The 26,955-nt window shown below is 36.9% G+C and overlaps 1 protein-coding gene across 6 annotated transcripts in view; it reads left to right on the forward strand.

The window, feature by feature from the left end:
• The window catches only part of Grm8 (glutamate metabotropic receptor 8), an 865,501-nt gene extending 849,458 nt beyond the window's left edge, over positions 1 to 16,043 (forward strand). For 5 of the 6 annotated variants that reach the window (XM_040728578.1, XM_040728575.1, XM_040728577.1 and 2 more), the window contains exons 10-11: positions 6,210 to 6,456; positions 15,480 to 16,043. In XM_040728578.1, the coding sequence (XP_040584512.1) occupies positions 6,210 to 6,456; positions 15,480 to 15,529 (297 nt within the window). In that variant the 3' untranslated portion in view covers positions 15,530 to 16,043. Of the gene's footprint in view, positions 1 to 6,209; positions 6,512 to 15,479 lie in introns of all 6 variants that reach the window. The other variant, XM_040728576.1, reaches the window with a different exon arrangement.
• The last annotated feature ends 10,912 nt before the right edge of the window (positions 16,044 to 26,955 follow it).

Genomic DNA, 26,955 nt, shown 5'->3' on the forward strand with positions numbered 1-26,955 from the left:
CTATACACACCTCACACATACACACATACATATAAACACACATACACATGTCGCACCTGCTGTGCGGCCTGCATCCGAGAATGTAGCGAGGTGGTCAGATAGATGACACAGAGACCGGTCGGTTGCTTTAAGAAAACTTTATGCTTCCCAAGTCAGCTTAGGAGGAGATTCCAATTCCACTTAGGAGAGAGAAGTCTCAGGAGAAGTCTCCCCAAGAAAAAGGAGCTTCCCTTTTTAAGGACTTTTGCCATTCATCTACATACCATTCTTTCCAGACTTCTCACCCTCCTGGTTGGTGGTTTAATCTCCGGCCCCAGAATCGGGGAGACACTACAGGGGGGACAGGAAGAGGCATCTAGCCGTAGGGGGTGTGAAAGGCATGGTATTTCAGTGAGCAAGCCCTTATCTGAGCCCCATCAAGAGCTTTAGCACTGAATTGTTTTCAGTAAACATTACACAGCTGCCTGCTCCCAGGCCAAAGGGGAAGTGGGTTTCTGCTCAAGGTCTGGTGTCCCCACATACACACATGCACACACACACACGCACACACACACACACACACACCCATACATATACAAAAAAACTTAACGATGTAAAAATTTTAAAATAATGTATTGGAGATGGCAGATTTATTATTTGAATTGTCTTAATGATTTGTGCTTTTAGTTACACTTTTTATACTTTAAAAATGATTCATTTAGTTTTATTTTTGTGTGTATATTTTTGTTTTCATGTATGTCTGTGAAACATGAATGTGTATGCCACTGACAGAAGATATTAGTTCCCTTAGAACTAGAGCTATAGACAACTGTAAGTCAACACATGGGTGCTAGAAATCAAACCCACATCCCCTGGAAGAACAGCCAGTACTTTTAACTGCAGAGCCATCTCCCCTGACTCCTGTTTGTAGATTTTTTTTGGTGTTTTTCGAGATAGGATTTCCCTGTATTGTTTTAGAGGCTGTCCTGGAACTTGCTCTGTAAACCAGGCTGGCCTAGAACTCACAGAGATCTGCATTCTTCTGCCTCCTGAGTGCTGGCATTAAAGGCATGTGCCACCAACGCCCTGGTGTTTGTAGATTTTTAAATATCTAAAATTAATTATAATCTCATAGTTACATGCACTCATTCACAGGATCTGCCTAAATCTCATAATAACAGAGAATGCCTATATCTCTCCCATGGATCTTTTATTTTCTTGGAACATGGTATGTAGAATCTTGGTGGCCTTGGGTTTTTTTGATGCCTACAGTCAGTTTTCAGCAACAAAAACAAAGATGCTGTATAAGTCCTTTGTTACTGTTCTTATCCCTAAGATTGGCTCCCTCCATGCTTATTTGAAGTTTTCTATAAACTTTCCTTTCAAAACTTGTAGCTTTTGTGTGTGTGTGTGTGTGTGTGTGTGTGTGATGTCCTCTTGATTTTGTCATTTTCTGTCTTTTTAATTTTTCTATTTATAGACATTGATACTGTGTTTCATAATATGAAAATAATTTTTGTTTCACAATTCTCAAAGTATTTCCTAGCCATTAGTTGTATATGTATCTGAGTTTGTGAATTCCACTTTATTTTTCCTACTATGTTGTCTGCATCCTGTGTCTGATGACTTCAGGGATGCTGGATACCCATGCAGGATGATGACCTGGCAATTTGTCTTCTAGATATTAAGAAGTCTCATTCTTAACATTTGTCAGTGGCAGCATGGTCTCTCTATGTAACTAGCCTCTCCTGGAATTGACTTCCTGCTGCTCATTGTCATGTCCAGAAATACACAATCTTTTTGCTTCAGCTTCTGATTGTTGGATTTAGAAGTGTGTACCTGCACACACACACCTAAAGGATCCTTAACCTCTTCAAAAAACATCATTTCAACTCTTAACGAAACTGATTTGATCATGCATTTTTCTATAGCTTCTAATCTCATAACCAATAGTTCAAAAGTAAGGACTCAGAGCTTCTTCATGAACCAATCCAACAGTAAGCTGATAGTCTTTATTCACAGTGCTGCACTGTTAGCCTTTGATTTGACACTCCATTTCACAAACATGCATCCTAATCCCAAAGAGAGTGTAATGAGAATCAGCAAATAATTCAGATCAAAGACATCTGTGTCTTCTCTAGTGAATTCACAGTGACATCTCTAGCCTACTGATGGGTTCACAACACCCAGGGCAGTGATTTCTCCTAGAGTGAAACTTTAATATGATTCTTTGTATGTGCAGAACCCAGAATTTTACTCACACATAAAGAATATTTGTTTTTCCTTTGCACCTATTTAGTAATTTCTAGGAGAGACTGTTCTGCAGCATATAGGTACGTGTACATATGCATGTATGTATACACTCCCATACACATGTTTATAAATGTGTTTATAACAAAAATTATAAAAATAAAGAAGCTATCAATTCAAGAGTTGGACTATGAGCCAGCTTTAAGAGAGGGTGGTTGGAACAGGTTGGAGGGGAGAAAAGTAATTAGGGGAAGGCACATAATTCTATTTCAATGTAAAGCTTAAAATAATTTTAAAAGACAATATTTATTTCTTCACTTTGTCTTAGGCAAAAGGCTAAAATAAATAGGAAGAATATTTTTGTAACAATCATATACTTTAATTTGCATTTTTGCTTCTATTAATATGAAAAGGGGATAAAAATGTGAATTAATTTGAGAGGGGCATTGCCCACTGTTTATGGTGTGAGAAACGAAGGAAGGTTATCATAAAGTTGCTTTGTTTCTTATTTCTCACAAAAGATTACCTTAGTTGCTAAGAGATTGAAAAATTACCAGGTGAGATGTTGGTATCTGTGGAAGTCTGTATTCAGGTAGCTCTAGCAAGAAAAATAAGAACATTATTACAGATAATTAAAATACCCTCCTGATTGGGGGTGTCCTTCCATATGCTGTGAATATATGTTTCTCTTATTGGTTGATGAATAAATGTTAATTGGTAAGTAGCCAGGCAGGAAGTAAAAGTGAGGCTACCAGGCTAGGAAACTTCTGGGAAGAGAAAAGGCTGGGAGCAGTCACCAGGGAGAGATGCCATGTAGCTGCAGGGAAGGTAGGATGCCTGGGCATTTTCTGGTAAGCCAAGACCATGTGGAGATACTTAGATTAATGGAAAAGTGTTTATAATAAGGAGAGAGCTGGCCAATAAGAAGCCTGAGCTATTGTACAAACAGTTTATAATTAATATATGCCTCTGTGTATTTATTTTGGGACAGAAGGACAGTTGGACTGAGCTGAAGAAAAACTTGTGTCAACACCCTCCCATCTTTCTTTAGGATTCTAGGCCTTGACCTATTTTAGGAGATCTTGGATGTTATGCAAGGTGCTAGGAAAAGATATCACCATTCTGTGCCCCATTTTGGTTTCTCCTCTGAGATTTTTTCAGAGTCTGCTTGTATCCACTTCAGTGCATCTCACTGTTTCAGGTTCAAATACTGAAGGGATGTGGAAGCTGAGGAAACAGCAGTCCAGTAGAGAACATGAAGAAACAGCAACCTTTCCTTGGACATGGGAGTCTGGGGGGAGGAGGGAGGATGAAATGCTATGAATAGAAAGAAAAAAATCATTAATACCATATTACTGTCAGTATCTCTTGATGAATTTTCATAGTTTAGTGTGAGCTAATATAATCCCTTCCTTTATCCAGTGACCTATCACACTAAGAAGTAGATGTTATTCTAGGAATGTAGCTCTCAATATCAACAAACAAGTTGAGTTTGAAAAAAATAGTTTTTCCTGCTTCAAAGTGATCTTTTCTAGCATCTGTTCATCACTCCTCAAACCCCAGGGCTTACACAGCTGTCTATGGATATTTCTCTTGTCACATATACCTGGAAGGCGGCTTTCTGAGGTCCTTTGTAAATTCAAAATCTATGTTAACACTTTTGTTAGGATTTTGGGTCTGTATTTTAAACAAAGATATATCATTTTGTTAAATAACACCCTGTCTTAGGCAGGGTTTCTGTTGGGGTGAAGAGACACCATGACCATGGCAATTCTTATACAGGAAAACATTTGAGTGGGGCTGGCTTGTGTTTTCATAGGTTAGTCCATTATTGTCATGGCATGAAGCATGGATACATGCAGGCAGACATTGTGCTGGAGAAGGAGTTGGGAGTCCTACAACCTTGTCTGCAGGCAGCGGAAGGAAAGTCCACATGTACTGGGTGTAGCTTGAGCACCAGTCACACAATTTCTTCAATAAGGTCACACCTACTCTAACGAGGCTGCACTTTCTAATACTGCCACTCCCTATGAGCCAAGCATTTTCTAGATAATAAATTAAAAGCCAGAGAGGAAAACCAGATCATACATTTGTCCAATTATCGTGCATGGATGAGGCTTTTCTCATGCAAGTAAACTACACACACACACACACACACACACACAATTTGTAATGATGCTAGAATTGAAACTTAAGCTTGATGAGACATGTTCCTTTAGAGATTGTAGTTAACCATTGTGTGAAAGTCAATGCATGGACTTGAAACATCTAGTTATAGCCACAATCAATATTCAAGAGAAAATGCATGCAAGTACTCTGCTTGTATGCAGTCCTGTTTCTACACTTATGTGGTCCAGGATCCCCTGTCCAGGAAACGGTGCTATCTGTAGTTTGCTAGTTTTACCCACATCAATTATCAACATAGACAATCCTCTCTAGATATGTCAACAGGGCACTCTGATATAGATGATTCCCCCAGTGAGACTCCGATTCAGTGTTTCTAGAATGTTCCATCTTGACAAACAAAACCATCAAGCACTATTTGTATTAATAATGTATGTATTAGGAAGGCTAACTGATTAAGACACATTTAAAAATCCAACCAATAATTTTGTGAGTTTCTATCATGTGAGCGTTATTTGATTCTCTTTGCTTGTTTTGAGTTTGAATGAACTTATCAGAGTCTGACTGGGGTAATCCTGATGATCATCAATTGATGTAGTTTTAAAGTATATGTGGATATAGTTTGAATTTTGTCACATTCTTTGTATGCTTTCCCCTTCATTCTGATAATTTTATTTATTCTTCGAAAATTTCAAACAAGAACACAATGTATTTGATGATATCCACCACCTACTTCTGCCTTAAGTTTCTACAGACTCCCTCTCATACACATTTCCTTCCCAATTTCATGATCCTTCACTTTTCTAAATTTCTCACAAGAACAAAGAGGTTATAATAGTGACATGTGAAGAGGAGTCAACACAGGGAAGTGCGTTTCAGAGTATGCTGCAGATACTCCACTGCCAGAACAGATATCTGACATCTGATAGGAGGAAATAGTTTTTGTCTCAATTACATATTTATTATATTTTATGTGCATGTGTGTTTTGTGTACATGTATTTCTGTGTACCATATGGGTTCATTTTGCCCATGAAAGTCAGTGAAGCGTGTTATATTTCCTGGAAGTGGAGTTATAGACAGTTGTAGGTACTGGGTCCTCTTCATGAAATACAAGTGTTCTTTTCTCTCTCTCAATTAAGAAAGGTCTCTTTATTGTGTAGAAAGTGAAATACAAGTGTTCTTAACCACTAAGTCATCTCTCTATCCCCAGGAGGATATCTTTCACATTTTGTTGACTCTCCTATATTTATTTTTATGTGATATGAACACTGAGAAATTCCAAAATGTGTTCTTTAGACAGGCTATTATAAAACAAAACAAAACAAACATAAAGAAGCCACAAGGAAAAAAAACCAAAAACTTTTATCACGTTTGTGATTTTTATCTGGTTGGGTTATTGGGACGATACAGTGATGTGAGAGCCATCATGCTCCATGAGCAATGTGTATCACGATAACCTAGATTGCTGTGCCGTCTCTGCGTTCACCACATGTACTTTGCTCTTTGCTTAAGTATTGAGATGGTCATTTGGTCCACTAACCCACTTTTAGTCTGTGTCAGAGTGTATTTTATCCTCTGATTTATGCAGTTTGTTGCATGAAAAGTAACAGCAGCTCCAGCCTTTTCCAATTTGTTTTAAGGAATGAGGATTTTAAAATATAAAATCACTCATTTTTACTTGGAGTTTGTCAGAATGAAAGCTTGACTGCATTCAAAGGGCAATTTCAGTAAATATTCTCAAATATAGATATAGATGAAAAACTGGAATAATTTTAGAAAATGGTGTGTTATTTGCGTTATCTCCTACTAGTGAGACTTAATAACCATGATTCTTTTCCTTTTTTCCTCTTCTCAGATGTACATCCAGACAACAACACTTACTGTCTCCATGAGTTTAAGTGCTTCAGTGTCTCTGGGAATGCTCTATATGCCCAAAGTTTATATTATAATTTTTCATCCAGAGCAGAATGTTCAAAAACGCAAAAGAAGCTTCAAGGCTGTGGTGACAGCTGCTACCATGCAAAGCAAACTGATCCAAAAAGGCAATGACAGACCAAATGGCGAGGTGAAAAGCGAACTCTGTGAGAGTCTTGAAACCAACAGTAAGTCATCTGTAGACTTTCAGATGGTCAAGAGCGGGAGCACTTCCTAATAGATGTACGTTGAACATTCTTCTACTAGTCTTGGGAACTCTACTACCTGGTTCTATGGGCACGATGGTACACACAACCTCAGACTGTCACAACAGTCAAAACCATTGAATGATGCCTAAATATTCATAGGATGAGCAGTGGTTCCCAGCATACAAACTGTCACTTTGAAGTCTTTAACAAAATATGGTAGTTAGCTCTGGTGTTGAGGTATCATAGAGCTTGGCATGTGGAATGCAATTTCATTTTCAAATTTTAGGAACTGTTCTAGAAGATTTGCTTCTTCATAATTGACTACTCTTTGTTGTTTTAATTTATCAGGGATATTTGTGGAATGAGGTACCCCAGATTTTGTACAAATAAATGACATGTTTTTTGGATCTTTGGGAAAATGAGAAAAGAGATAGTTAATGTGTATAATGGAGTCATTGTAAGTACTTGGTTCCCCCAAGTGCTTTCTTCTTTTGACTTTCTTCAATTTCTTTCTTGAATATGTTAATTTCAAGTAATCCTTGAAAGCCTCTTGGCCCTGCAGACAGAATCCATTCTACCACATTCCTCACCTTTCTTTGCTCTGCAGTTGACCCAGAAACACCATATGATAATAGTGCACTGATACCCAGGATAATCCAGTTCAATTTACCTTATCAAAGTTAAGGCTTTCTTGGTATCCATAGAAAAGCATTAGACAGGTTAGACATTTGTATTGTAAAGGTTCAGAAGGCAGAATATAATACAAGTTTAATTTATGTTATATGGTTGCATAAACAAATTAAAGTGAAATAAATTGAAGCTGGAGACCTTACTCCAGAATGACCCATAATCTTTTGGGAATGCCATAGTATAAGTCTGTAATAATTAAGAATAGGAGTTTGTATTAGTGTTATATATCTGTAATCCAAACAACTGGGTCATGATGATTGAGACAAGAGGATTGTGAATTTTTGGCTTGGGTTATGTAACAAGACACCATCTCAGAAAAATAAGAATATCCAATCACAAAAATCATTACTTCTCCCCCCAGAATCCTTTATCAGGCTCTATACCCTGCTTGCTATCCTTTTGACACTGTCTTAGTTAGGGTTTCTCCTGTTGTGAAGAGACACAATGACCATAGGAACTCCTATAAGAAAGTATTTCATTAGGGCTGGCATGCAGTTCAGAGACCTAGTCCATTGTCATCATGGCAGGAATTATGGTAGCACACAGGCAGACATGGTGCTGGAGAGGAAGCCGAGAGTTCTATATTCTGACCTGTAGGCAACTGGCAGACAGAATGAGCCACTGGGCCTGGCCTGAGCATCTGAAATCTCAAAGCCTGTCCCTAAGGGCACACTTCTTCCAACAAAGCCACACCTCCTAATAATGGCACTCCCAGTGAGTCTGTGGGGACCATTTTCACTCAAAACACCATAGACATTTAAATACAAAAGAAGAGTAGGGCTCAGTCTTATTTGGCTTAATTACTAAAGAAATTTATAATTTCTACTGGATTGACCAAACTTCCTCTGAGTTGAACTCTCAAGCTGTCTATGTGAACATTGAATATTGTAACGTTCTACCAACATAGATAAACTCTGTTACATAAGCATAAACTCATCATTTTAAGGACTAATGACTTGGCAGAGTTGGCAGAGTTGAAATTGTACCAGCTCCCACAATTTGTCCCTGACTTCTACACATACTCTGAGATACACACACACACACACACACACACACACACACACACACACACACACACAGTACAAACAAGCAAGCAAGCAAACAAACTAATGGCTTAAGCTATCCTCTGAAGCCATCTTGACTCTGGGAAGGTTAGCTAATAAAATCTCAGTCAGTCATCAGTACAGAAAGAGACCTTGTAGCAACTCTGCAAACACTTTCCACACAGACACCATTCAAAGACCAGCGGTAGAGCAAACTGTGGGATGGATGTTAGTAACAAATGCCTATAATCAGCTCTAGTGATAGATAAATGATTTACTAACCACAGGGACATTAAAAAAATGCTGGTGATTTGGGGGCAGAATTTTTCTGTTTTCCAACTAGAAAGCATGAGTATAGGGATTTACAACCCAGGCAGATGCCAGTAAGCTGCTGTTGGCACTCTGTACTTTCAACATTGGCACTGGGAATATGAAATGCCAGAGTCTGCTGCTCTACCTGCATTTTTGTAACAATCCAGGAAAGAACATAATGGGGTTTCGAATGGGAACACCTAACATTTTGGTGGAATAAACAGCAATTGTCCCAGGCCCAGTTAAGGAACATGATGGGAGGAAAAATCAATAGCTTTATCCAACCCCTTGAAGAACAAATAGCTTCCCTTAAAAGCAAAGTAGCAGTCTTGTATTGCTAAATATGTCTCAAACATACAGGCTGTTTTCCTTGTTCTTTTCTGTGGATGTTGAAGTGGAAATTTTATCACCTATATACAGTTTTCAGATTTCTTTAAAATAAGAAAGGAAGATTACAAACATGAAGGCTGTTGTGATGGTGAGCTTATTGAATTCTGGAAGAGTTAAAAGTCACATTTTCAAGGTAAAGGAAAGCAGAAAATATGGATCAGGATAATTCAAATTTTATTCTGAATTGAAGTTTGGAGTGTGGTTAATAAAGCTATTTGAAATGAAAATAAAGATCAACATTCATTTAGCACCCCCCTTATTTTATGGGTACTATCTTGATAACTGTGGCTACTAGTCTGTTGCTGACCTTTTTGATTCTGGCTAGTGTTACATTCATATAAACATAACACATATATACACACATACTGGTATATATATTCATACATAATACATATAATTCAGTATAGCTTCTTACATCTAGAAGGCTCATTTTAAAGTTTATTTTTAATATATATGCATATTTGTATATATGGGTGTATGTGTGTGTATTTGTATATATACAATGTACATATATGAATGTGTGAGCGAGTGCTATATGTGGGTCAGGGTGCCTATAGAACCCAAAAGAGGGCCTTAGATTCCCTGGAGAGGAAGTTACAGATGGTTGTGAACTGCATGGTGTGGGTACTGGGAGCCAATCTCAGGTTCACTAGAAGTAAGCTTTCTTCTTCATTTTTTAAAATCCAACTTTATTGGCTGCTCATTTTGAGCAAATGAATAATAAAATTACCACACAGAACAATCTAACAAAATGAAAAAGAAATATTTCTGTTGTTTTCTTATTCTGTTTGTGTTAATAAATACCAAGGAGAAGTAAATATGTAAATAAATAATTCAGTGATTTGCAAATACAGGATTGATGGAAGGATTGCAGACCTCAGTGGTCAGGTCTTAACTGGTCTGCTTTGTAGGTGGCCAGGCACTGTTCTGTCCATGCAGAGCCCCCAAAGATCTTCTGTCCTCTCCCCTGTCCTCTCCCTGACTCCTGTGGGGACAGAATTGTGCCCCTCAAAGACCTTCCATGGTTGCATCATTCCAGCTGGCCTGGATCAAGACAAGTACTCACTGTTAGAAAGTGCGCTTTTCCTGTGGACATTTTCTGCTGGCATTTACAAGCTGGAGGGTTGCTGGGATTGTAAACAATGACTCTCATATCCTCATTTTCTGCCAGACACTCAACACTGACTATGTTAGAGACTAAGGGCTTATGCTACAAAACAAATGTCAACAGGGCACATGAGTATATTTGTTCAAAGCCACACCTAGTGGTTCCTGGGATGGGAGCATACCCTCCATGCCAATAGCCAAGTTCTTGACTATACTCGGTCAGCAGGGCTTAACTTACATGTAGGTATGACTTCAGGAAGGTGTCCCCTTCCATAGCTGGGCTGCTGACTGAGAGGAGAGCAAGATAAGACATACCATAAATAGAGTGAATCATTATAGGTTTGAAGAGAAATATGGCACTAGGGAAATGTATAGAGATCTACAAGAATGAAACCAACTAACTAAGCAATAGTGGAGAGGCTACCTTAAATGCCCTTCCCCAATAATGAGATTGATGACTACCTTAAATGCCATCCTATAGCCTTCATCTAGTAGCTGATGGAAGCAGAGGCAGACATCCAAAACTAAACACTGAACTGAAGTCCTAGAATGCAATTGCAGAGAGGGAGGAGTGATGAGCAAATGGTGTGAAGACCAGGCTGGTGAGACCCACAAAAACAGCTGAGTTGAATAAGAGGGAGCAAATTGGCACCAGAATGATATCTGGGAAACCAGAATAGGACCAACTCAGACCCCCTGAATGTAGGTTTCAGTTAGGAGGCCTTGGCAATCTATGGGGCCTCTGGGAGTGGATCAATATTTATCCCTAGCATAAAAATGGATTTTGGGAGCCCATTCCACATGGAGGGATACTCTCTCAGCCCAGACACACAGGGGAGGGCCTAGGCTCTGCTCCAAATGATATGGCAGACTTTGAAGATTCCCCATGGAAGGCTTTTTAAGTAATGAATATCTCTTTGGCCTCAGAAGTCACATTTTCAAAGTGAATTGTGGTCCTATCCCAGACTGCCATGTTGTATGATTGAAATTTCACAACTCCACATAGTAATTTTAAGGAGTATGAAGTTAGAAAGCAAACTAATTTCCTGAAATTCCATAGCACTGCATTTTCTATAACAAGAGATCCTGTTGTTTCAGGACAGACAGGGGAGTGGCAACAAAGTTTATATATACAAGATTTCCACCATTATGTTGTTTGTCAAACCTCTCTCTACCTATGTTCCTCATAACATACTCAGTAATAAGTAATGACAGCACTTGCCTACAACCCCCGTGTAGCACACCCAAGGAAGTTTATTATTATCCTCTTCAAAAGCTTGTTTTCAAGAGAAAACTGTCAAAACAGTTCCCCTGTAAGTTCATCAGAATATCTTTAATCTTTTTTATCCATAATATTTCTAAATAATGATTCATGAAAGTTATCTGACATTTAGAGTCATCCCTTATTGTTGCTTTCTTTTTATTTCCTTTTATGGAAAATAATTTATTTCTCTAATAATATAACCTAATTATTTTCTCTACTCCTATAGTTCCTCCCCACCTCCTTCTCCGTCTGGATCCACATCCCCTTTCTGTGTCTTATTAGAAAACACATGGGCTTCTGAAGGATAATGAAATAAAAATAAGATAAAATAAAATAAACCCTAACAATATAAAGCAAAACTAAGATATTGGAATTGAACAAAACAAACAGAAGGAAAAGAGTCTAATAAAAGTCACTAGAAACAGGTATCAAGGCACAGACCCACTCATTTCCACATTCAGAAATCCTACAAAAATACTGAACTGGAAGCCATAATATATATGCAAAAGACCTATGGCATAAAAGGAGACACAGAAGATAGACACATGCATGTGCGCGAGCACACACACACACACACACACACACACAGGGACTTAGGGCAAAACTAAATAAAACTGTTCAAAAAAAAGTATTAATAAAATGACTCCTAAGGACATGCTGCTACACTCATAGATCAATACTTGCTCAACCACCACCAGAGATGCTTCCTGCAGCGGTTGGGAACAAACACAAAGTCCCACAGTCAGACATCTTACAGAAATTTAGAGACCCTGGAATCCTCAGCCCTAAATGGGATGTCTCCACCAGAGCTTGGGGAATCCCAAGAAAGAGATGTAGGAAGAGTGAAAGAGCCAGAAGGGATGGGAGACTCCAAGAAAGCAAGGCCCTCTAAATCACCATCATCAATGCACATATGAACTCACAGAGACTGAGGTAGCATACACAGAGCATGCTCAGATCTGCACCCAATGGGGCCCTAGAGCTGAAAAGAGATGTGAACGAATGCCACCATCCTTATCCTGGAAGCTCTCTCCAATTTATAACCACTTGTAAATGAAAAGGGAGTCTCACTGGGGAAACATTATCCTTAAGGCTTGGTCACATGCCCAACAGTAGATGGCCAAGAGAAAGCAAACTCAAAGACATTTTTGGTGGTTCCTTGTCTCACAAGACCATGTCAGGACTTTTCCTTAAAAAAAACAGTTTCTACACTAATTTTTATTTTTATTGTTGCTTTCATAATGACTAAAGCATCTGTTTCTAGAACTTTATTTTGGCCAGTGGAAATTAACATTGTTTTTCTGTGAATCACAGTCTCAAAATGAGATTTCACATGGTTGTACAATTTCCCCTAGAAATTGCTTTTAATGCTTTAGTTCCAAATCTTGTTGAAAAACACTTAAAAGAATAAAGTATGGATCCTTGCTTTGTGATAAACCCTCTAGGTTACAATGACCCATAACGGCAGCCTAATCCCCAGTCACTACTTTTTGAAGAACATCTTTAGAAAGCTGTATCGCTTAAGGTGATTTTTCCCTATTACAGATGTGATTTCCCTCCCCTTTAACTTTCAATTAAACTGTAATTACATAGTTTTCTGCCCTCCTTCCTTCAAATCTCCCCAGAATTCTCCTTGCTTTCTTCCATCCCATGGCCTTACTTTTAAATCTTTATGTTACTTGTTTGTATATATTTTCAGGACTGGTCATTTCATGCTGTTTCACCAACAGGTGTGCTCTCCCTGGGATGGCAATTTCTCCTGTTTACAACATCCCTTAGTTGCCTGCAGTTCTTAGACTTAGGTTTGGGGTCTGGTGAGATTCACCCCTTCCACATTAGCATGTCTGATGGTGTCTTTTCCTTTTTACAGTCTATATATTTAGCAAAGATTTCCTGTACTTCCAGATATTTCTGACAATCCTGTCACAGAAAGCTCAGTGGTTCTTTTACTGTAACTTTTCTAAATTATGGCATGTTTTATTCACCTCAGCTACAAGTAATTAATGAAATATCTATGAAAAACTCATAAATTATATACAATTTATTCAGAGAAATTTAGAAGCACAAAGTGTAATGCACGAATTAAAACATGAGAATTGTAAGTAAACCAGTACAGAAATCATTTTACCTCATTTTTCATGAAAAAATAAAAATAAATGCAGTAGCCAGATTACCTTTTGGAAAGAGAGCTATCCAATAGGATCACAGAAAGACAGGGAATTATTGGCTCAGTCACTAAATGCTTGACACAGAGGCATGAGGACCTAAACCAGATCCATAGCACTCACATGAATACCTGGGCATGGACACCATTTCATAATCCAAGTGCTGGAAAAGCAGAGAACTTACTGGCTGTCCAAGACTAACTTAATCAGTAGTCCCCACTTTTGAGGAAGAGCCTCTGTCACAAGGAACAAGATGAATGACTTCAAGGGATGGTATCTGAGATTGGGCTCTGGCGTTCACATGCATGCCTATATGTTCCCACAGACACTGAGAGACATTCACACACACAGTGATCTATACAGAGACAAACCTGCAGGGACACTTACAGAGACACACTCAGAGGAAGACATACAGGGACACACACACACATACAGGGACACATAGACACATACACATACACACACACACACGTAAGGCAGAGGAAGGAGACAATAGTGTTTTTTTCAAAGTAAAAATTATTCTCCCTGCAATATTCTCTCATTCTATTCTTACAACATGCTATAGTTGCTTTTGCTACAGCTTTTAATTAGTAGTGAGAGTGATGCACATGGATGTGATTGATTGTTACTCATTTTGTAGAAATAGAACGCAATATATACCATATACCTGGAGTCAAGTCCGCTTTTTTCTTCTATTCCATGATAATACTCAAGTGTAATAAGTGAAGATAACATAAATTCATGAAGGACATATTTTGATTATTTACTTAATATTATTCAATTTACTAAAAGTTGTTAAAGTAATATATGACTAGTACTTCATGGACTGTGTTAATTTTAGTGATAGACTCAGCATGCCTTTGCCTGTAAACAGAAAGGGTCCATCACAAGTGTTTAAAATTGCAGAGGGATAAGTCTAATTATCAAGTATGTCCAAAGAACAGCTTTATGATTTCTAGTAGTGCTCAGTGTACACAACTATAATAAATTATTTAAAGATATTATCATTCTGAGTTAAATCAGTGCATTAAAATACATGTCCATGTTTTAAAATGCAATTATTCTAGTATTTAGCTTAAAGTAGGTAACTATAATTATATATTTGAATTGTGAAATTATTTTTATTTAGTTTTGTATTCTCTGCAAGTATCAGCATGAGTGTAAATTTGACAGAATATTTTGTTATTTGCATCATTCTAATAGTCTTACAACAATGAGTATTGTTTCAAAGTCAGTTAGTAAAAGAGGTATCAAATATTAATTTCATCATTTGGAACTTTATTTCCATGTATACTTTAGTTAAAATGTTTCAAAGCCACACATATCTGTTGACTCTGTCATTATTTAGTTAATTTGTGTGTACTTGAGATTTTTGTTTGTTAATTTCTAAGTTCAAGATTATTGTTAATTTTCAAATGGAATATATACATTGCCAAGGTACAAATAATTATAACTATTGGGTTATAGGAGTGGCTGAAGTGATTAAAATTTTTGATTTAGTCTGGAAGATTTTTTTTTTGGTTTTTCGAGACAGGGTTTCTCTGTGGCTTTTGGAGGCTGTCCTGGAACTCGCTCAGTAGACCAGGCTGGTCTCGAACTCGCAGAGATCCGCCTGCCTCTGCCTCCCGAGTGCTGGGATTAAAGGCGTGCGCCACCAACGCCCGGCAGTCTGGAAGATTTTTAAATATATATTTTGTAGGCCATCAGTATCTTCTTTCTTTTTATGTATATAAAAATTTAGTTTGTTAAGGTAATTTATAAATAAGAATTCACCTACGTTTTCTAATGATTAGCATTTTTTGCATTCATTCTTCTGTGTACTATCCATGTACTGTACACCAGACTGGGGGCTTTTGTGGATTAACAATTTGGCTGAATTTCTCATTGGATTTCTACTGCACGGTTTAGAATACCAAGTAACATGTTTCAAAACTTTATCATCAGACAGTCCAAGCAGGATTTGAATTTTGAAATTGTATCAGCAAGGTAGTTATTATGCACTATTAATATACCCTATTCTGTTTTTAACAGCTTCCTCTACCAAGACGACATATATCAGCTACAGCAATCACTCAATCTGAACAGGGAGATGTTACCATCTGAAGAATGGTGGTATATGTTCTTAATGTGGATCATGAGACTGCAAAAAAATCACTCCTGGAGAACTCCGTAGACTACAATCATTCAGATCAATAGTCTTGTAAGGAACAAAATTAGCCATGAACCAAAAGTATCAATACTGAGGAGCAAAGAACCAATTGTATACAATACGACCAATGAGTGTCAAGCTAAAGTATTGCTTACCTGTGAGCATTTAAAAAAATTCAAAAGGAAAACTAATGTTAGCTTGTGAAAAAAAAATGCCGTTGAAATAAACCATGTCTGATGTTATTCTTGTAAGTATATTTCTGTGATTGTGAGAACTCCTGTTCCTGTCCCACACTGTTCAACTTGTATAAGACTCAGTCTGTTTCTTGTAATGGCTGACCGGATTGAAGCCCTGGGTTGTGCTATAAAATAAATGCAATGATTGACGCATGCAATTTTTATACAAATAATTTATTTCTAATAATAAAGGAATGTTTTGCAAATGTTGAGCATTGTTTCGTTCCAGTTTTAAAACTAGGGTCTCTCCATTCCATCTGACCCTTCCACTGTTTTTAGGTTCTTGTCTTACCTTGTGTTGATATTACTTCTTCCAGGGACATAGTTTTAGATGGTTGGTGTTTATGAGGAAACTTTTATTGCTCTATGAAAAAGTATCACTTGTATAAAATGTTGCAAATATTTTCTTGATTCCTGTTATATATTTTCATAACAACTATCCTATGAAGAATACAGTTCTAGCTTGGTATAAATTTACGTTGTTATAATAGACAGCTAGTAAGTTAAACTTTAGTTTGGAGAATACGTCATGAAATTTGTCACAGAAAAATATATCACCACATGACCAAATTGCTCCATAGTATTTTTAATTCAAAACTTTTGCATAGGGAAATATTCCCTGATATTAACCTTCTCTTACCAAAATCAGTAGAGTAATGGGCCTTACCCAGGTCATTCTTCAAAACTCTGAATTAGCATGTTTATTCCCCTGGCATCATTAAAGAAACCACAGTTTAGAAAATATGTCAATGAATTCTTATTTTCCAAATGAAAACATTCATTGCTTCATAAAACAGTATCATTAAAGATAGAAAAAATAACAGGAAGTCTGTCTGGTGCCAATAAACCATACTAGGGCAGATAGGAGCAGCCTGTTAACTGCTTTTGAATCTGTGACCATTTTTGTCCTGGGTTCTTCTATTACACACAATCCCAGACATCCATCAAATCAATGGGTCCCTACAATGATTGTGTTAGTAAATGTTCTCTATGCTGAGTTAGCTTAGACGGCTCATTGCTTTCCTTATAGATATAAAGAGCTATCTCTGTAGCTTCAACCAAGACATTAGCATTCACTTTATTCAACTCATAAGGTTCATGTAGCACACTGCAGGCTCTTTTCATACAGAATGTCATTTTCTAGATCTCCAAGAAGACAGATGGCAGTGGACAGAAGGAAAAGCATATCGGCTGGGTTTATGTCATTTCTCCAAATAATATTGTTTCTTTTCAGGTAATGTTTTAAACAAAGAATAAAAGATTAATTCTTAAGTATCTGAGCTGGGGAAAGTACAGTTTGATAATCAAAATACTAAATCCATTTCTGGGTGTGCTTTCTAGATGAAACCTGAACTGAGAAGCAAAACATGCACTGTATTTCATTTTATTGTACTGTCTGGCTCAGAACTGTTAGAGATACCAAATAATTTTCATTTTGAATTGCTCGGTTTCTTCATATTGAAGATTTTGATGACTCATTAGATTTTTAACTTGATTTTAGCTAAATATTCATGTCTAATTCAGATAAATTGTTGAATTTAATAATTCTTTCCTTTCATTCACAGGGAAAAGCCAAGTACATTTAATGTATGATTAACAGGATCACCAAAAGCGAAGCTGGCTCACAGGGCAACTGGAAGGGTTTATCATTATTACTTTAAAATCTTCAATAGTTGGGAAAATATGAAGCATGACACATGGCATTTCAAAATTGTTATTATTATAAATTTACCAGTGAAACGTTTTACTTAAGTATATTTTTATAAATAGTTGAGACATGTTTGGTTTTATACACTGTCTGATTTAGATCATAGTAGCATGCATAATGGTTCTATGAATTTGTAGACCCCTGTCTACATCTGTAAGGTTGCACCATTAGAAAATGGCCTCCTGTAAAACACTCTCATTCTCCCTGACTGAGGAGACAGGAAATTCCAGCAACTTCTTACAGTAGACAGTGGAGTATTCTACCCTCTGCTCTGGCTATTTTCTTAAGGATTTTTCTGTGGGTTTAGATGGTGTTATAGGCTGGGACAACTGGAGCATCTTGTGAGCAGGATTTAGCATGTATTTGGTAGTGGTCCATGAGGCCTGTGATTTAAAATGAACTGCCTGTGTCCCATAGATAAGCAAATGCAAAGTTGCACAAAAAATACAGTATTATATTCTTTGGAATTGACCTTGTGTTTTATTCTGGAAACAAATGTCACATCTAATCTCAGCATGCCAGAGGGAATGCTAAAAATGTAGCTTCAAGTAATATTCAGCAAATGTCACTTGCAGACAATGAAAGATGTATTAGTGTGACCTTGGGCCAAGTCTGACCTGAGTTTAAGAAAAATTAGCTTATACTGGAGATTTAAATCAATGATAGTATGACACAGACTACTTCTAGTTTTTAAGTAACTTAAACTTGAGGATAACCATTATGATATGAATAGTGACTGATGACTAACTTAATTTGTTATAATTTTTAAATGTTTACAAAAATTAACATTTAAAAGTAACAAGATTTTATGTTATTTCTGTCAATTACCATAGTACAAAAAAACCTCACCAGGAACAGAAGTTTTGTTAGATATTTTTTCTGACTTTAAATCAGAACTCTGCGTACATTTTTTTATTTTAAAAGCACTCTTAATTACATATCCATCCCCCCATTTCCTGGCCCTCCCATCTTCCCATGCTTCTTACCAACCCCCCAACTCCCACCCCAACCCACTCCCCAGGGATAGTGAGGCCCTCCATGGAGAATCATCAAAGTCTGTCACATCATTTGGGGGAGGGCCCAGGCCCTCCTTCCTGTATCTGGACTGCAATAGTACCCCTCCATAGGGAATGGACTCCTAAAGTCCAATTGTGATCTAGCGATAAACACTGGCTCTCCTGTTACAGGTCATATGGACTGCCTTAGCCTCTTAGCTGGCACCCTCATTCGGAGGGCTTGGCTTGGTCCAGTGCTGGTTCGCCAGCTTTACGACTAGGGTCTACATGCTCTCATTAGGTCAGGTCAACTGTTTCTGGGGCTTTCTCCATTACAGTCTTTTTGCCTTTCCTCATCCTTCTTCCTTCTCTACAACTGGATTCCAAGAGTATGACTCAGTGTTTAGCTGTGGGTGCCTGTTTCTGCTTCCATCAGCTACTGGGTGAAGGCTCTAGGAATGGTAACCAAGGTAGTCATCTATCTCATTATAGGGGAAGGGCATTAAAGGCAGCCTCTCCACCACTGCCTAGACTCTTAGTTGGGGTCATCCTGTGAATCACCTACATTTCCTCTGTGCCAGATCTCTCTCCAAACCTGTTCCCAATGTCAAGACATCTCCTTTCTTGCCCTCCTCTATTCCCCCGTGTCTCAGTTTTCTGTTTACCTCATCCCTCCCCTTCACCCCCTCTCTCTATCCCACCTCCCTTCTCTCTCCCCCAATGCTCGCAATTGTCTCAGTGATTGTTGTTCTCCTCTCTTTCTTCAGGGGACCATGTGTTCTTCTATCGGGTTCTTCCTTATTTCCTGGCTCCTCTGGCGGTGTAAATTGTGGTATTCTGCATAGTTAACAAAACTTTTTGAAACCAGAAATAATAACAATTTTCTGAAATATGTTATCTAGCATTTATGCTTTATTCAGACTGTGGGTAGAAGTGATGTCTTAAACTTCTGTTATATAATCATCATTTTTCTCATTTCATCTATTGAATTGTATTTAATATCAGTATTTTCATCCATTTTCTAGAATGAGAGGAACAAAGGGAACAATAAGGTTGCAAAAGAGGATGAATAAGCAGTAATTCCAAATGATGTCATACTCTAATCCTGAGAAACGATCATCAGAAGTGCTTCTAGTTGCCTCTATGGTTGTCATTTAATGACAATAAGGGTAATAAAGTAAAATGGCGCTTATTAAGAAGAAATGATACCATCAAAAGAGACTCACATCCAGTAATGTTCAAAGACTTGCTGATTGGCACTTTGAAGTGTCCTAATACTGAGATAAATGAAAATGCAGCATATAATTTGATTTTAAAATGTATCCAATTTTATATTACTGTATGTTTCCTTCTGCAGCATAATCCTCAAGGTTGGTGTAATTTTACTATTGCATCATTTTCCACCTCTTTAGTATTCTATAAGTCATTCAGAATGTTTCTTCATTTTAAATTCAGTCTATTAATAATACAGAATCTTGCACCATATTTGACTTCCATTTCTGCTTTCAAAACAATAAAGATAAAAACACCATTTGCCAACTAAATATACTTTTGTGCTTGTCTACTAAGTTGTAAAGAAAACTGACTTTACTGATACTACTATAAATAAAATCAGTAAAGTCAGTTTGATTTTGAGATGATAATATAATTTTATCATTTTCTCCTTCCCTTTCCTACTTCCAAACTTTCCCATGTACCCCTCCTTTCTCTTTTCAAAATTCATGACTTTTTAACATTAATTTTGTCACATAAATATATATAAATGTATGTATATACATCTTTCTATATGTCTATATCTGTATAATACTAAAAATGTTTTTAAAATCCTTACAAAAACTAAATTAATAAATCAAGTACTTTATTCATTTAATTACCTGGTAAGGGAACTGATAAGATGGCAAAACCTACATAAATGTATTTGAAACAGCAAGAATGTACATTTGTTATATAAACACTTCAATAAATGAGAGACACTTAGAAATGGAGTAACATCCAGTAATATGATAAGCTATAGTCACTGAGGTCATTTACTCCACTGGACAGATATAGTTTGGATTTGTACTGGATGAAATCTCCTAATGAATTTCTCTACCTGAAAAAGCAACTGTGCCGACACGAGTTCTGGCACAGGTAGAGGAACACCCATCTCTACTCTGCCCATTGCTAGGCCTTGGCTAATGTCTCTGGTAAACATGGTTCTTCAGTCTGGCAGTGGTGACACATGCCTTTAATCCCAGCACTTGGAGGCAGAGGCAGGAGGATCTCTGTGAGTTTGAGACCAGCCTGGTCTACAAGAGCTAGTTCCAGGACAGCCTCCAATCCAAAGCCACAGAGAAACCTTGTCCTGAAAAACCAAAATAAAAACCAAAAAACAAACAAAAAAATCAGCCAACCAAACAAGCAAATAACATGGTTCTTAAATGTATTACTTCTAACCAAGTAAGTAATGGAGGGGCTCGTAACACAACTCTGCTTTGTCTGTTCTTACTCACTCTATCTCCATGTCAGAGTCAGGACTATATGACATGGTGAGAAGAAAAACTGAATAAATAAATATACATTGGCATGTGTTTTCCACAAATAATCTGTGAAATGCTTCTTTTGTCCCCTAGAAATTCTTCTTTTTAATAGGCATTTTCTTTCTAAATTTGTAGTATATTACTTTGAGGAAGGATATCAATTTTCCCAAAGCAACCTTGAAGATGACAAATATAAGACAATTTGCTCTATGTCCATGGATTATTGCCTATCATTAATGATTAAGGAACTTCCTAAATACAGCCTTTCTTAGGCTGTTAGAAAAAACAAGAATGTAGAATGTTTCCTAGTCAAAAATGAAGAGTGAGAACTGTGTTTACTATCTACCTTTCCTCCTCACTTTGACTCTGCAGGGCAGAATGAAATGGTGAGTACAGATGCCCAAAGCTCCATTTTCAAATGAAGTTCTTTCCTGAAGGAGCATTAGTACCTCTGAAAGTCAAAGTCCCATTGAGGTTCTTTACTAATGTCCTCAGAGGATGAAGAGGAAACAACTAGAGCGTACAGAATTATTGAAGTAGATGAAATGCGGGTTATTGATTTTTGTTTCCCCCTTATGTTCTCCAACTTTCTTACCTGACTTGCTAATATTTCCCAAGTGCCTAATGCCTTCTGTGTATGTTCTAGGTTCTGAGAGATCCATGTTTTTCCTATATTCATCTTCTGACTCACTAGTAGTTTACTGGGTGCCAACAATTCATTGCCAAATGACTGTTTTATACACAACATTTCTTCACCCAGTGTACACATAAATATAAGGAGTCATTCCAGAGGCTCCTAGGGAGACAACTGAGGCTGGATTTTAACTAATATACTTTATTATTATTAAAATAATCCGTATATTTTACTCAGACATGATGTTGTAGAAATTGTATGGATGCTGTGAATACAGCAATGGACCAAAAATCTGTCTGTGCTCTCATGACTACTATATTTTGGCAGAAGAGAAGGGAAAATATGGTGTATATGTAAGATTTAGACAGTGGTAACCACTGACAAAACAATAAAGAGAAAATGGATAAGAATAAGTTAAGAAGTATCCCAGTGAAGTAGAGGGTTAGATTAGCACTTTAATTTGGCTGACATTTGAGAGAATAAGTGTTTGATATGTACAGTGCCTTAGCAAAGAGATATGACCTGAGGCAGAAGACCCATCCAGAATGATGACTGTAAGAGCAAGAATAGATTATGTGATTTAAGATTATATATGTCATTGAAAACACTGTACCTTTGGCCTCTGAGGGTTTGAGCAAAGAGATGACTTGAGACTTAATTTTATGTAAATTCTGCTGACTTTTTGATGAGGTGTGGTAAGCTTCAGGAATACAATGGCAGAGACAGACTCCTATCAGCAGACTCTGAGGTGATAGGTTAGAAATGACCATCTCTAGCTGGCAGAAGCACTGTTGGTAATGTAAAGTGGTTTAGATTGGATACATTTTGGCAGGAAATCCTACTGACTTGTTAATGAATTATAATACTGAGAGGAAAAAGGATGATAAATGGACATTTTATAAGTCAGTGAGAAGACTGAATTGCAATTAATAAAGATGCGTTACACTATGAGGAGCGTGAGCTCCAGGCAACAGAGGAACCAGTACAGTCTGAATGTCCATGGCCTCTTCTCACTTAGGCTTCCCCATTTGCATTTTAAAGATGTGTAAATTATTAACTTGAGTAACTGTAGAAACCCTGGGCCAAATTTTGGGACATGAAAGACAATGAGGAAAATAATTTGTTTTGTGTGAGTCCTGTGTCAATTCTTTTGTGGTTATTTTAAAATTGCTTTAATTGTTCTAGATATTTTGTTTTGTTATTTTCTCTATTGTGAAGGAGAATATTCTGGTCAGCTTTGATCCTTACATTTCTGTTTTGTCTTTATCATCTCAACAAGGTTAAGTGGCTTTTCAATAAGTTTATTATCCTGAAACAGAATGGATGAAAGGTATACTGCCTGGTCTCTCAGGTGTTCAGAGCCTGTAGGCATGTATTGCTTTAGTTTGCTATATGATTTGCTGTCAACAGTTCCTTATCTCTCAAGGGCTTGCCTAAAGTTTCTTCCATCATTTTACCCATTTCATCATTTACTTTGCTCATTCTAACAACATAGGTAATAAAAAAAATTATGTATTTAGTTCTGTCATTGACTTCTAGACTCTTTGAATACAGCGCAAGAACAGAGTCCGGGGAAGGGACTTCTGAGTTTTTGTGAGAAAACTAAAACAAAACAAAATAAAACACCAAAAAACACAAGAGTTGTGTGACTTCACTTTCATCAAAACACAGAGCTGTTCTTAAAATGTGTTTCCACATTTCAAGAATTGTCTGATGCTCTGAATGAAATTGGCTGTTGGATGGGTCTGCTGTATTTTTAGGCTCTGGTTTCCCAGACTCATGCTGACAACTAGAGTGGTAAACAGTATGTAAAGAGTGTAAAGTACCTACTACATCCAGAGGATAACAGGGAACTAATAATAGAATTTACATAAATGATCTTAACACTAATTATATAGGTCAAGTTATTACCACTGACATCAAAACCTGATTCCAGAATATCTTTATAGATTTTCCTTTCTTTGAGAAGTACATTTAGTCTGAGGGATATATTTTGGATGAATTAAAGCTAGCTGCAAATTTCTATTTGATGACCATTTTTTGTTTTCATTGATTTTCCCCCCGATATATAGTTTTTAGGATTACATGCACATTGAAAGAAAAGATCATAAGTATGCCATTTTATAGTGTTTTTATGTCACATTTAAAACATTCTTAAATACAATGAAAGAATTTAGGAAACATAACAAGTCCATTTGAGGGACTTCCTTCAGCTTAGTGTGTTAGTTACATAAGTTTATATTTTTAAGATAATGTTTTTCAGACATTTATCTAATATATTTATAACGGTGATTTTATTACACTCCTGAGATGGCAAGCTGTGGTTGTTTTTTATGCACAAGTAGTTTCTTAGTTAACTAGTGCATAAATTTATTGATAAGATACAGTGCATTATTATTATAATGTCATCCATATGGGAAGATTGGCCCTAACAACTAGTAAAACTCAACGTCAAATCATGTATCAGTAAATGGGCCAAGAATAGAACCTCATGATACATAAGTCTGGGTTAACACCCTCTACTAGAGCAAACTGTGCCCAGTAATTATCATTTTGTCTCAAGCATGATTACTACCTAGTAATTATTTCCTGGATCTAAAACCTTCTTTCTGTTTTTTCAATAGAAGCTGTGTGCATTCTCAAAGTCTATCATAAGGTAAAATCTTGGCAGAAAAGGATAATAAAAAGAATTGCCAGTGATCTTTCTACATTATTCTGACAAGCCTAAATCTTTAGAAGAAAGGTGTTTAGACACTCAGTTCTGTAAGACTGGATTCAGCAATCAATTTTAAAAAGCAGATTTTCAAAACTGTTTTAAAGTTTTGAATGTCTAGGTCCTAACCTGTTATCTCCACTCCTCATGAGTTCCCACACAAGAACAAACTCTCTCTCTCTCTCTCTCTCTTTCTCTCTCTCTCTCTCTCTCTCTCTCTCTCTCTCTCTCTCTCTCTCTCTCTCTCTCTCTCCTCCCTCACATAAATGATAATTTATAAGAAATAAAGAAATAAAACTAGACTCCATTTACAAAGGTATATAAAATGATATAAAATGAAAATTTAAAATTTCTAATTCTTACCTACATCCATTTTGTATCTTGGATTTTTAAATATGACCCTCCATCAGTAGAAATCTGAAATCCAAAATAGATATGTAATGTGTCCTTGGGGCTGCTGTATAGGTACAAAATTCTAGTTTTATAGACTGGATGAGTAAACCAGAACACATAAGAGTTTGTAGGCTCATGTGTTAGTCCTTAACTATTATGAAGAAGCTGAAAAGCCTATTGTAGAAAAACAAAAGCAAAATCCTCAGTTTTTAGAAAGGTGCCTAAATACAAAAATACTAAAAAGGAGTTGTTAGCTCACAGTGGCAACTATCTCCTATTGACTAGGAAATTCTTCTTTCTTTCTTTCTCTCTCTCTTTTTCTCTCCTCTTTTTCTCCCTCCCTGCCCCCCTCTCTTTCTCTCTCTCTGTACTAATAACCAAAAAGGGAAGAATTTGGGTGCTTTTACTTAATTTCTAAGTATTTTGACTGTATATATTCAAATACAATTACCATATTATGGATCTCATTCTGCTTACAGAAAAGTGGAACTTTTAATATGAATAATAATAAGAAAATGTCATTTTTGTACCTTCATTATTGCTGTCAGCATTAGAAACACAGGAGTGTGTTAAAATGTGTTTTAACTTAATTTTAACCACTTATACATGATAATAATTTCTTTTTTCCATCATTTTATGTTGTGAGGCTAGCATTAAAACCCAGAACAAAATGATTCATGGTGAATTAAGCCAAATAAATGCTTCAAATTGCTGTGGACAGGCAGTAATCACAAGGTTCAACTATGCTATGAAATTGAAATATTTAATGGGGGCATTTTATTTAATGGAACCATTTTGTGTAAAGGCTGTACAAAGGTCACTTGCATGAGCACATGTTAATTTTTAAAAAAATTTTCATTATTGGAAAAAATTACAAAGATTACAGATGCTTTATTTTATTTTAATTTTTTATGGAATTAATGAATGATACTAATAACAGGTCCAAAAACTCGTGACTAGCTATTTTACTGGTGTCAAGGGAAAACTAAAATGCTATAGTTCAACTGCATTCTACGTTCTTATCTGTATTATACCCATAAATGAGCATACCAGTCAAGCATTATCAGAGAACCTTCTGTTTGCAGTAAATGGTGATTAACCCAAAGACCTACAGCTGTTGCGCATTCAGAGCTTAAGAATGCATAAGGCTACCAGGCTATGGTGGTGTATGCTTTTAATTCCAGTTTGTAGGAGGAAGAGGCAGGCATATCTCTATGTTCAAGGACAGCCTGGTCTATAAAGTGAATTCCCAGACAGCCAGGACTAACACTGTTCCAGAAAAAAATAAACTACAGGGTGTACATCTCTAAATGGTACATCTTCATCAGAACTACTCCCCCGGTAGGCTCTGGGCTCATTGTGGAAGATCCGGCCAAGAGATTATAAGAGGGAGTGGTTCTGACCTCATACTGCAAAATAGTTCTTTCTGGACATGAAGTGTCCTTGCACACATGGACTCACAGTGACTGAAACTGAATGCACAATATATGCACAAGATCAGGCCAACCAAATCCAAGCTGAGGAGGTATTGGTAATGCATGGCTACTGTGAAGGAGGGATCTGTTTTCTTTGGGATGCTGTTTCTAAGAGGCTAAATAGCTCCATTAGATAGTTCTACATCCATGTACAAACAGGTGGCATCAAATGAACTCAGTGGGGTTAGAGAGAGAAGTGTGTGTGTGTGTGTACATATATATTGAGAGAGAAAGAGAGAGAGCACATGAAATTGGGAGGGAAAGTAGTTGGAGATATGAGAGAGGAATTGTGGAGAAGAGGATGGGGTGGATTTGATCAAAATACATTATATGCATGCCTTCCTGAGAGATTAGAGAGGAGGAACAACCACAGCACACCTTACCTCCAAAGCATCTAAGCAGACAAAAGAGTGACTTCCTATTTCTTCTTGCTTACAAGCTATTTTTGCCCAGCTACCCCACTTCCTGTCTCTCTGTGGGATGCTAGTGGCAAGCTCCATTCTCTGACCTCCAGACAGACTTTATTTTTTCAAGTAAGATTTCACCACATATCCCCCTTTTTTGTCTAAAAATTTAAAAAGGTTATTGGTAACATAAGACTCACACTCACACAGGCTTTATTTGTTCAAGTAATACATCACCAAAATAATAAGAATTTTATTGTTAAAAATTCAAATACTTCATT

The sequence above is a fragment of the Mesocricetus auratus genome, unplaced genomic scaffold (assembly GCF_017639785.1).
Source record: "Mesocricetus auratus isolate SY011 unplaced genomic scaffold, BCM_Maur_2.0 Super-Scaffold_100019, whole genome shotgun sequence".
Lineage (NCBI taxonomy): Eukaryota > Metazoa > Chordata > Mammalia > Rodentia > Cricetidae > Mesocricetus > Mesocricetus auratus.